Source organism: Dreissena polymorpha, chromosome 5 (assembly GCF_020536995.1).
Source record: "Dreissena polymorpha isolate Duluth1 chromosome 5, UMN_Dpol_1.0, whole genome shotgun sequence".
In the NCBI taxonomy this organism is placed as follows: Eukaryota; Metazoa; Mollusca; class Bivalvia; order Myida; family Dreissenidae; genus Dreissena; species Dreissena polymorpha.
The window spans coordinates 32,375,436-32,389,077 of NC_068359.1; the positions used below are offsets into that span (position 1 = coordinate 32,375,436).

At 35.5% G+C, this 13,642-nt stretch overlaps 1 protein-coding gene across 2 annotated transcripts in view; it reads left to right on the forward strand.

Annotated features, from left to right (window-relative positions):
* The window catches only part of LOC127881774 (inosine-5'-monophosphate dehydrogenase 1-like), a 73,183-nt gene that overhangs the window by 336 nt on the left and 59,205 nt on the right, over nucleotides 1-13,642 (forward strand). For both annotated transcript variants that reach the window (XM_052429914.1, XM_052429913.1), the window contains exon 2: nucleotides 12,143-12,335. In XM_052429914.1, the coding sequence (XP_052285874.1) occupies nucleotides 12,196-12,335 (140 nt within the window). In that variant the 5' untranslated portion in view covers nucleotides 12,143-12,195. The remainder of the gene's footprint in view (nucleotides 1-12,142; nucleotides 12,336-13,642) is intronic.

Genomic DNA, 13,642 nt, shown 5'->3' on the forward strand with positions numbered 1-13,642 from the left:
ATAAAACTTGCAATAAGGAACGTAATAAATATAAAATGCATGGACTATTTCACGTATTCAAACAGTACTAAGTATGTTGTGTATACATATCGTGATATCAATTGAAGATTTGTACGTCGAATATTTCTATATTCTGTGTCACATCTAAAAATAGCAATGGACAAAGACCTATAAAATACATTTGTACAATGTATTTTATAGGTCTTTGCAATGGTGGACCATCGCCGGACAGCAATAGAAAATGTTTTTTTTAAACACGTTCAATTGTGCAAAATAAAAAAAAATAAAAACATTTTAATAGCATTTAAATATTTATCTTCTTCTAGCAAAAATATTTTTTTAAAGGCATTTTCAATGTGGTGTTCAATACATGTGATCTATTATAGAGAGCTTTCATTAAGTATGAAATACTAGAAACTTTAAATCCAGCGGTACACGTTACCGGGAAAGCGTACGTTCCGTGCTCTCGTCGCCCACCTCCCCCCAAAGTCGTTCGTTTCCAATAGTCTCATAACAATAGAGTATGTAGGTGCGATATGTTTTTCGTAGTTTTTTCGTGCGTAAGACGAGTTAGTTCACACTTTTAAAATTATATACAATGACATGCGACCATTTTCCAAATCTGTATTTGAGCCTCGTTCTGAGAAAACTGGGCTTAATGTATGTGCGTAAAGTGTCATCCCAGATTGGCCTGTGCAGGCTAATCAGGGTCGACACTTAACGCTTTTATGGTATTTTTAGTTACAAGGAAGACCCTCTTTACCGACAATCAAGTTTAGGCGGAAAGTGTCGTCCCTGATTAGCCTGTGCGGACTACACAGGCTAATCTGGGATGCCACTTTACGCATATGCATTAAGCCCAGTTTTCTCAAAACAAGGCTCATTTAATAATATTTATGTTTGTTTATTTTCGTTCATTTAAAGTCAATTATGCAAATATGATCGCATGCAGCAACATTTGAACGAAGCTTAATCTGATATAAGAAATAAAAGTTTAGGCTCGGCAAACAATGTAAGCGACTGCCGCTTAAACGGAAACAGACACGTTTTTTACGCAGTCAAGTGTTTCAAACCGTACACGCATAACATTGCACCCTGCGATTGCGTTTACAGAGTCGACATTTGCGAGAGACATTTTTTTGTAATTTCACGCAAACCCCATCAAGTCAAACGTAACGTGACTTTCTTTTGTGTCCGTTCATGCTTTTCAAAGTGGAATTCGATTTTATAACTGTTTACAGTGTATCAAAATTACGTACAGTACTGTCAGTAGTCAGTGTGAACATTGTTCTGGGCCGTGAAGATTTAAGACAGCCGACGCATGACGCCAATTGTGAATCATAGGCGCTCGATGTCAATGTTTATATTTATTTTATTATTTTTTATTATTATTATTTTGTTTTTAGTTACCCGTAGTTTATTATAATGCAAACACATACTAAATCAATAAAAATCTTCCGACAAAACGTCTGCTTAAAAAAAAGTTCGACTATAGCAGACGTTTTGTCGGAAGATTTTTATTGATTTAGTATGTGTTTGCATTATAATAAACTACGGGTAACTAAAAACAAAATAATAATAATAAAAAAATATATAAAATATAAACATTGACATCGAGCGCCTATGTTGTGAATTTGCTCTAAATATTGTAACAGAACACAGCAGAACATGAAAACGTGTTTTCTTCTATTACTCGAACCTCAAAACTTTGAGCACGACCACACCTTATATTCATGCTGAGTGAAGTAAAGGAATATTCGTACATATATTATCTATGCACCGTTTTCGAAGCTACTAACGCAGCGTTTAAACGCACGTGCGTAGTTTTAAATACGCTGAATTTCACTAATTGATGCAACATATAGAAAAACTAAATTATTGATATATGCACTGCATGATATGATTTTATCAAAGTTTAATCATGTGAAGAACTTACGAACACGGATAATGTTGTATTAAAGTCTGATATATGCCTAGCTTAATAAAACTATCCTCGTTCAATAAATAAGGAAATACGACTAATTAATCTTGAGTTCTTCCAAAAACTGTAGCGAGTCTACCGTAACTGCTTTGTTCAACAATTATCCGTATTCATTTTTTGTTACAAAAAGAACATTAGTGTCGAATAAGTTAATTATATTTCTTACATGTATGTTTCATACAAAGTTATGTGTCATTAATATTTTGAAAACATGTTAATTAATAATTATAGATGACGTATGAGGATAAATCATGTTATTTTCTTGTTAAATCTCTTGCCGCATTAAACTATTTCGTGGCGTTGGCATGTCTGTAATCGATATTGAGTACTATCTATTAGTTTCATGTGAATGCAAACTTTGTTCTACATTTGGGAGGGGGGGGGGGGGCAATTTTCTGACTGCATTAGTGCTTAGTCATTAGAAATACCACATACATATCGCATTTCCAAAAGAAAGTTTATGTAAACATTTTTCTTTCCCATACTGTATTGCATTTCTGATATCAGTCATTTTATTGTTGGTTGTACACTCATTTTGATCAAAACACATTAATTGATTGCTTAATAATAGAGCTTTTAAGGAACAATAAAAGAAAGCATGGTAGGCTTATTGCCTAAGTGAAGACGATGAAAAAAATCAGTTTCAGAGTGCCACGATTCTTATTAATTCATATTTATTATAAACATATTTATTATCAAACTGTACATGATACAGTTTCAGGGTACCGATAATTGCAGAAAGTGTCGGTAATAAAAAAATAATCAAGACCTACATTTAAACATATGTACTGCTGTTAAGACCCGTCCACAAAATGTTAACAAAATTATGCCACTTTTGAGTTGATCGGTTTTTATAAATATCAATTTAGTAATTGGCACATCAAAAATGTAGCTTGAAGTGCCGATAATGGGGGCTTTACTCTATCATTACTGTGTAAGTTTCCGGCATAAGTGCAACCACTTTAATAATCATTAGAATCGCCCCATTGTGATCATTTCCATTACAACTGCGATCATTATTTCCAGCATTATATAGCTCTTTTTTGGCCACCTCTGCTATCGTCGCTATTATTATCACCATCATTATCATCGACCTTTTTGACCACCACTACTATCGTCGCTATTATTATCACCATCATTATCATCGACATTTTAACACCACTACTATCGTCTCTATTATTATCACCATCATATCATCGACATTATTCACCACCACTACTATCGTCGCTATTATTATTATCATTATTATCATGAAAAAAATACCACCACTACTATCGTCGCTATTATTATCACCATCATTATCATCGACATTGTTTGACACCACTACTATCGTCGCTATTATTATCACCATCATTATCATCGACATTTTTTTACTACCACTACTATCGTTGCTATTATTATCGTCATCAGTATGATCACCTCTTTGATAGCCGGCGCTATCCTCGCAATTATTATCTGTATCATTATAATTGTCATCTGCTGGGCTAAACATACGTGATTATGATAACGCTGTACGCGGACCACATGCGATGCCAGACGACGGAACAAATATACCGGCAACTGTTTCTCGGGACTATAAGAGTTACCACCAAAGGTCATCGTCCTTTCAAATTCATTCATTTTGTTACCACTGTAGCCCAGGGCCCAGTAGCACAAATATTATCATATTTTAGCCCAACTAAGACACGCGATTTTAGTTTCCAAACAGCTGAGTATTCCAAATGTCAGTCAACTCATAAACCTATTAGTCTTAAATCTCTGCAATAAGATTATTTACACATTCTTCCTCAAACTCAGAATTTAGCGAGACTACAAACTACAAAAACTTGAAAATACCGGTACTTACATGCATATCATTTTCATTTTCTCTTATAATATACAGTATGTGTTTAGTAAAATTTAACAAACTCACGATTTTATGTATTTAGTTATTTTATTTTCCCCACACGGTTTTATTTCTATTAATTAATGTATTACTGAAATATAGTGGTTTAACTACATTTCTGGAAATGACTTTCTTTTAAGCACATTTTGGGACATGACTTTCAAAAGACAAACAGATCATTCTTTTTTTAAGGGTTTTACATGAAATACCTACCAATCTTTAATAAAGTTTATGTGTGTATGTCAATTTTACATTTTTATAACATGTTATGGGTGCAATATACTGTTAGTGTTTTCTTAATCACGTACGTTACTTACTATAGAATTATAATAAGGCTGAACACAAATGTGACTAACTGATTCAAGTCACCTTTTTTCGAGAGGATGGTTTGTGGGGTGGCCGATTTACGGGATAATTTTTATTCTACTATCTTATGTTTATCAGCCCTTTTCAGCAATATTTCAATGAATTTCAGGTGACCTGTCATCTTATTATGGTATGAAAAATTGTTAAACCATTCTTTTTACCGTCTTTTCAGAGGATGCATGTCTCAGATGTCTATGATAAATGCACCTATAAAGACAGTATATGTTATAAGGAATTCAAAAATAGAGACTGTGAAGACTTAGATACATTCCCCATTTATTGACCACATGGTTCCTGATAGATCGCGACGCAGTTTTAGCGCGGATAGCTAAACCAGCCTGACTTTACTTACTTACCCGTTTACTTCAAACAGGTAATTCTGGAATGAATCAATCACATAACTATCAGATCAAAGGAATGATTAAGTGCTTATATATTAAAATCCATTACTTATGAGTAACAATATAATAAACTCGCCACTCTTTTGGACACTTTTGAAGCAAATTGCATGACTAGTTATAACCCGTCGATTTCTGAACATCTTCGTAAATAGAGGACTACGTTGTGAAATTGACAACGTGTTTGCGTGATTCATATCTAATACGGTACATTTGACAAATCCTGATTACCAGTGCGTTATATATAACGATTAAAGCGAAACTGTAATTGTACAGTGATATAGTGTACAAATGATGTATGGCTATGTGCGTGTGGAGTTTACTTAGCATGAACGATGTGTTCGGTTTGTTATTTCACCATGTGGACAACAATACTCAATTAAGTAACTATTCAATGTAGTATCAATAATTGACTAATATTAATCCTGCTTGCACTATTTGAGCGAGCATCCAATATAGCAAGAGTATTGGAGCATCGTTGACTTACTGTAAGGAGTATTGAGCGCAAGAGACAAGCTTCTGTAGAACGGATATTACTTCAAGGTATTTCACTCATAAAGTAATATTTGCAAAACATATTCTCGTTAAGTGCTACATCAGTGAACAGCCTGAATGAGACAGCTTGATATTTTATACCCGTTTTAGCAGTATATATAACCTGGGTGTTGGATATTGTCAGCTTGCAAAACAAGTACGTGTTTTTGCAGTTAGATTATTTTTATTGTATATTCTATATATTCTATAAAATATAACATCTGCGCGTATTGTATATTCTATATATTCTATAAAATCTAACGTCTGCGCGTATACAGTTTAAAAATAAACATCATTCATATTTGCAGTATACTGTCAAATAGTTGAATCGGTCAATGGAGTTCAACCACGCGTGCAACTCAATAAGGAAGAGAGGAAATCACCCATCAGCATTTCATTCGTGTACATACTTCACAGCACATAAGATATTTAGTAAATGGAGCGGATATGAAATCTCATGAACAATGTCGCGTGAACCTGTGGCAATATCGGTATTTTGCGACCAACAACATAATTTTGCTGCGCATAATAGTATTCATTCAGCACTTTTACATCGCTTGTCCCTGTAAAACCACAAGTCACGATTCTCTTTGAAAGCTAATGTCATGATTACTTTTTGTCCCTGATTAACATGCCCTTGATAGCTGATTCTGCGAAAACACGTAACTATAGCAACGGTTTCCAATAGGACGGCGACAGTTCGCGTTATGTGGCTGCCATTATTTTATGTTTATTTAATCAATATGACCTCGGTGATTTCAGATGATTGTGAGAAGGAAACAGTGAATGTTGTTCTAAATACAATCGAAGGATATACTTATCAACTGAATAATTTGCCACTCACATAATTGGACTTCGATTTTCTGTGTTTGTTACTTGTTCTAATAAGAGATAAACGCGTTGTTGGTTTGTGTACTAAAACAACAAGCAACGCAATTTATACGGAGATAAAATAATCATTTTACGTTTAGTGATTTCCTTTTCGATATTCCGAATGTGAATGACCGGCTTGATGCAGCCTTGTCGTATGTAATAGTTCAGGCCCAGACGGGTTCATTGACCTTGCAGTCAACGCACTCAATACGACCCTGCAGATAAAGTGACTATCTACCAACCTTGTTGAAGACCTACTCAAAAAGGAGATCGTGCTCTTTTGCAGGAAAGTAATGTATATTGTTAAAGTGAGTCAACATAATTAACACCAAGTTTATGCATGAAACTTGAATGAATGGCATTCTTGATTATATGATAATTTGTGTATCTTTTCTCGTTATGTTCTCGCAGATCTGAATGTTTTCCTCGCATGTTACTTTTCACCCTTGCGATGTTATTTTTGGTTTGTTTGCAAGTTGGATTGAATGACAATCTTTTGTATTTTAGATGAGCTGATCAATGTTATAATTGAAGTTGGCGTTGATCTCTTGCATTCAAGAACGACTTGTTAATGTTCTGTTGTATATAAGTTAAAATAAGCGCCGATCTCTTGCATTCGAGAAGCACTGATCGATGTACTTCCGAATTCAAATTGAACTGAGCGTCAATCCCATGCATCATAGAAGAATTTGCAAATATTATGTTGTATTTAAGTTGGACTTAGCGCCGATCTCTTGCATTCTATGAGATTGGTTTTCGTTGCTTTAAAGTTGAACTCAGCGATGATCAATTGTAATAGTGTTGAACTCATGAATGATCTCTTGTAATAGTGTTGAACTTAGCGATGATTTTTTATAATAGTGCTGAACTTAGGGATGATCTCTTGTAGTAGTGTTGAACTCTGCGATGATCTCTTGTAGTAGTGTGGAACTCAGCAATGATCTCTTGTAATAGTGTTGAACTCAGCGATGATCTCTTGTAATAGTGTTGAACTTAGTGATGATCTCTTGTAATAGTGTTGAAATTAGCGATGATCTCTTGTAATAGTTTTGAACTTAGCGATAATCTCTTGTAATAGTGTTGAACTTAGCGATGATCTCTTGTAATAGTGTTGAACTTAGCGATGATCTCTTGTAATATTGTTGAACTCAGCGATGATCTCTTGTAGTAGTGTTGAACTTAGCGATTATCTCTTGTAATAGTGTTGAACTTAGCGATGATCTCTTGTAATAGAGATGAAATTAGCGATGATCTCTTGAAATAGTGTTGAACTTAGTGATGATCTCTTGTAATAGTGTCGAACTCAGCGATGATCTCTTGTAAAAGTTTTGAACTCAGCGATGATCTCTTTAATAGTGTTGAACTCAGCATGATCTCTTGTAATAGTGTTGAACTTAGCGATGACCACTTGTAATAGTGTCGAACTTAGCGATGATCTCTTGTACTAGTGTTGAACTCAGCGATGAGTATCTCTTGCATTTTAGTAGATATTATCTATGTTATGTTATAATGTAGTTGAACTGAATGACGATTTCTCTCATTCTAGTTGAATTGCTAGTATGTCTCGTGTATTTAAATTTAACTGATAGTGCCCTTAACAAAATGTTCAACGTGAAGAATGACGTAGACACAGGGAATTAATGTTAATGTTTGCTCTATATTGACAAAAATATTTAATATTCCAAGAAATATTAATACAATTAAAAAAAGTATTATTTATTCGTAGACTTTAGTCTTGAAACTGTTGATGAATATACGGGCTCAGAGTTAAAAGCCATGAGTTGTTTGGCGTTTGCACTCAATTTCAATACATAGACATGATGGAAAAACTGAAAAATAATTGCATACTTAGCATCTCTGTCTGCCGTGTTGAAACTGCGTTAAAGTTAATAAACTGATATTTATTCGGTTACATGCCGTGATGTGGTTAAGGGAAACTATTTAAATAAAACGATGTATTGAGTATATTTATACTGAAATATAAAACTGCAATACAGCCTTTATAGAACTCACAGTGAACAGGTATTTGTACAAAAATTACTTTATGCTTATAAGTTATTTAAACGGTGCTATATATTAACTGTCACCGCAAAAAAATGAATTGCGTGGGTGATGTTTTCTAAATTACCGGTACGTATCGAACATGTGAAGTTTTTATTTGCTTAATTACTAGTATTCATGCTCATACCCATTCGGGCTTGTTGAAGCGATCAGCTGAGACTCGATGTGAGCCGTTGAAATCATTTGGGGGTATCTAAGCATATCCGACCAACTGTAATGCATTCAGAATCGACGTCAGGGGAAATGGAGGGGAACGAATGCTAACAAAAATCGTCTCTTATTTTATAACTGCATTACACAAGAAGCCATATAATATATATTTAAAAAGGGCGTTAGCAGATGCATAGGCCTAACACTACCCGTGTTATATGTACAATTTCATTTGAATAAAATAATGAATACGACCACCAACGTACGATGGCGTACACTAAAGCACTGTTATTAAATGACATCATTAGTTTGACCATCGTGACGTTAATTATGATTACAGTGATTGTTTTTCCGAATTATTGGCGTCGCTCTGGAGAGCGGCGACTAGTATGTAATGCATTTTTTTCGCTTATGGGAGGAGAAGTTATTTTACGGATCAATGTATATATTTTTGTTTTAAGAATATTTTGCATAGTGGTGATTTTTTGTTGTAAATTAGTGTAAATAAGTACTGCATTTGTGCCTATTACATTTATTACAACATTTATTACAACATTTATGGCCAATAATGCAAAGCTAATTGTTTTAATTAATAACTGATCCACAACTGATCACAGGGGAAAGATCACAGGGACTGGGCAAATACGCGAAACTTTCTGGTTTTGTATAAAAACAAAACATAATCAAAATATATTTATTTTGTGGTTTTTCTAATTTGCTTATTTAGTGGAGAATCAGTGTAGTACGATATTTGACGACCTATCGCGCAAGCAAGTTTATTGGAAGGCGTAGTGGTACGAAAACGTACAATGTATTAGTTTATTAATAGACATATAATAACGATCGCTATACACAACTTCACCAAATAGCAGTACATAAATGATGTCAGCCGGAATAGCTCAGTTGGAGAGCGTTAGACTGAAGTTGTTAACGCTGCAATCATCTAAAGGCCCCCGGTTCAATCCCGGGTTCCGGCACGAACGGAACAGTTCGGCGGCTGACAATTTTTTTCAGTCAGGTTAGTAAATATAATAAAGCTTTATTTTATGTAGACATTTTAAAATCCATTTAACTACAATTGGACATTTTTATTAAAATTAATGGATGCCGCGTGGTGACAACGTTATTTAAATTTTCTTACATCTCTTAAATATCTTATAAAAAAATACACGTGTTTTTATATTAACAAATAAATGCAAACAACATATCTATTATCCATGTATTTTTATGGTTGTCTATCATAGGCCCTAAGTACTATCCCTACCACATATAGAGCGCGAAGCGCAACACGTATTATTGATTGTAACAAATAGTTGCGATAAAGGAAGCAGCCGCTTATCAAGGAGGAGCTGTGTCCCAGCAACCCGTTTACCTAGAGTCAAGGACTCCTCGGAGTTTTTTTAAGAACCACAAATAGAGCGCGAAGCGCGACACGTATTACTATCCATGTGGTATGGGCCCTTTAGCATTATCCGACCATTACGTCCATAGTTATCTTCCTTAGAATTTGAGAAATTTTGAAATCGTTGTTCGAAGTCCAAAATTTTCATCCGATTGTTCCCAAACTTGCACAGGTTTTTTTTATCAATGAGGACCCAACCCAAACTCTCTATATGAGCAATATCGGACCATAAGTCCAGAATTATGTCTCTTTGAATTTAAAAATAAAAGTGAAAAACTGCTTGGTTAGGTGATTATGTCAACATTTTTCATCAGATTCTTTCCAAACTTACAGTGTCTTCATATCAATGAGCATTTTTACCTCATTAAAAATGAGAAACATCGGGACAATAAGTCCAGAATTTTTTTCTATTAAATTTGACAAAATAAACAATTTCCACTTGTTTAAAAGATTTCACAACTTTCGTCTGAATCTTTCCAAACTTGTTAGGTGTTTTTATATCAGTATTACTCGAACCCTATTGAAAATGATGAATATCGGAACAATAAATCTATTATGATCTTTTACTGAATTTCAAAGTATTGCGAGATGCAGCTTCTTTATGCAATTTACAGTTTTCATTCAATGTTTTTTTTAAAAACGTTTACAGTGTTTTCATATCAATGAGCACTCAACCCCTATCGTAAATGAGCAACGTAAGAATAAGTTCAGAATCATCTCCCATTGAAGTTGAGAAAAATATGAAATTACGCTTACAAGATGAAGCAGATTTTTTAAAACCTACACAGTTCTGTTCCATTAATGAAAACTGCACACGGATGCCAGTAAAAAAGGGAAACCAATGTAAATAAAATGAACTATGAAATATTTGGGAGTTACAACACAAAATCATAGATAATGGTTATTTGGGGGTTATAACACGACATCATAAATAATGGTTATTTGGTGGTTATAACACAAAATTATAGATAATGGTTATACCAGTTTCTTTTTCTATTTTGTTTAAAATAATCGGCCAATATATTAATATTTACAGTAGAAAAAAAATCGTTCCGTGTAATTGAGTGCCTTTTACACTGAATTTCCCGACGCCCTTTGATGCTTTGCATCAATACTTATCTTGTAAACGTACTGCAGTACAGTAGATATAATAAAGCGACGTAACCAGCAGAAAAGACGTTTAATTCGTTATCGGTGTGTAGGATTCCGCATATCAGGAATTGACGAATAACAAGAAAAATGTGTAGGAAAAGTAATAAATGACCTTTAAATTAAGCCTAAATTGTGTTTAAATGACTGTGGAATGTTCTTTCATTGGTTACGGAATACCGTTAGAGCCATCGTGGTTACACATTAAAATCCAGAGGGCGCCAATGCGATAGTGCGATAGTACGATGGCGACAATGCGATTGTACGATGGCGATAGTGCGACAATACGATGGCGACAGTGCGATAGTACGATGGCGACCGCGCGATTATACGATGACGACAGTTCGATAACGCGATCAGTACGATAACCCGATAGTACGATGGCGACAATGCGATAATACGATGACGACAGTGCGACAGTATGATGGCAACAGTGCGATAGCACGATGGCGACCATGCGATAGTGCGATAATACGATGACGACCGTGCGACAATACGATGGCGACAGTGCGATAGCACGATGGAGACCATGCGATAGTGCGATGGCGACAATGCGATAATACGATGACGACAGTGCGACAATACGATGGCGACAGCGCGATAGTACGGTGGCGTCAATGCGATAATACGATGACGACGCGATAGTACGATGGCGACAATGCGATGATACGATGGCGACAGTACGATATAACTATCGCATTGTTGCCAACGTACTATCGCATTAACGCCATCGTATTGTCGCACTGTCGCATTTTCGTCATCGTTCTATCGCGTTGTCGCCATCGTACTATCGCATTGTCGCCATCGTACTATCGCATTGTCGCCATCGTACTATCGCATTGTCGCCATCGTACTATCGCACTATCGCATTGTCGACCTCTGGATTGTAATGTGTAACCACGATGGCCCTAACGGTATTCCGTAATTGGTTGCAAATACCTTCATGATAAACATATTGTCTGAAGGAGTACTCCAAATACGTATTAATTAACATAACAATAACCAAACTAGCGATAGCTACACAGACCCGTTACTTTGAGGCGCTTTATGTCTCATCATTTGAGCCTTGTTCTGAGAAAATTGGGCTTAATGCATATGCGTAAAGTGTCATTCCAGATTAGCCTGTGCAGTCCGCATAGGCTAATCAGGGACGACACTTTCTGCCTAAACTTGATTTTCGGTAAGGATGGACTTCCTTGGAACTAAAAATACCATAAAAGCGGAAAGTGTCGTCCCTGATTAGCCTGTGCGGACTGCACAGGCTAATCTGGGACGACACTTTACGCACACGCATGATGCCCAGTTTTCTCAGAACATGACTTATTTTTCTCTATTGTTGACAGATCAAGTACACACACCTAGTCGCCAGAAACGGAAGTAAACATTCATCACGTTAATGTCGGAGGGTAATTCGGTCGGATCCACTCCGACTGCTTCCGCCGCCAAGACAACGCTCGAGGGTTACCAAGGGTACCGCTCCGTCGGCAAACGCTGCTCAGATCGCCTGCAGCCCATGGGGAGTTCCTATCACGGAAAGTGAGTAATACGACCATGGGCCCGAACCCACCAACCCATTCTTAGACTTAAGAACATGGAACAGTCTTAGACTCTATAAAAAAACTCAGGGTTTACTTATACGGTACATTAGTTCAAAATGGTGCATACGTCATTAAAAAACAGTTCTATATAGTAAACGATGAAATATATTACTGAAGGTGTTAACTACCATGCTGAGCTCGACTTTCAAGTAGTTGTAGTATATAATAGTTTTAAGAATATTCTTTATTTTAAGACTAAGTCTAAGAATCCGACGGTGAAAACGGGCCAGGGTCGCCCATCCGTATATTATATTTTTTATGGAGCTGAATAAAATGTGAGGCTCAAATACGGACGATAAATTCGAAAGGCCTATTTCAGGCGTTGACGTATTTTTATGTTTATTAAACGCCATTGTCCCATTTTAAATAAATAATAAAACACCATCACCGCACCGCCGCTGCAATTTTGTAGGGAATGAATATGTTGTATGACGTTTTACGTGCTAAACATGGCGTCTTGAGCGCTTTATATTTTAACATAGGCTACGCTTTTTGCTGTTTTTGTCGCTATATATTTTGTTGAACCTTTACTAATTGTTTGTATACGTCCCTGGTTGCTTTCATTGTGGCAAAAAATAATCCATCTTGGTGTCAAATTTGTGTCTATTAAATTGTTTGGTTTTGCTGATGCCTGTTCTTGTCTACAAAAAATAAAGACTTCATAGTTAGATATGAGTAATAATACCGGGTATATGACGTACCTCCAGACATTGACTGATCAAGACATGAGGTACATGCAAGATAACTTGACAAGTTAGTGAGCTGATGTAGCGCCTATTTCCGTCACATTTGGAAGGCATTTTAACAATATTTTACGAAGTGGTGAATCCATCGGATCAAACAAATCACATCAATTAAGTTATCGGTAGGTGTTTTTTTGCTTGTATGCTTAACTTGTTTACACCAACAATTTTGGTGAGCCCCTTTAAAAAGCGATTCGGCAGAAATGTGCAACACTGCCAAGAGGGATATTATACAATATTGAAATTTCCAGCACATATTCAGTAATCTTATAAATACACGTACACGTACATAAAGGATGTCAATATGAATTATATTAGAGACGTAGATAACGTTATAGATCTACGTTTCTGATTATATGCACTTTTATTTACTGTAGTGTTTGGCTTTGTGCGTTATCCTTCTCATTTTAAGTCTTAAAGATATCTTCTTTCAAATAGGTTTATAACCACTAAATTTATTAAATAAATTGTACATTGTCTACATATGAATTACTACAGACGT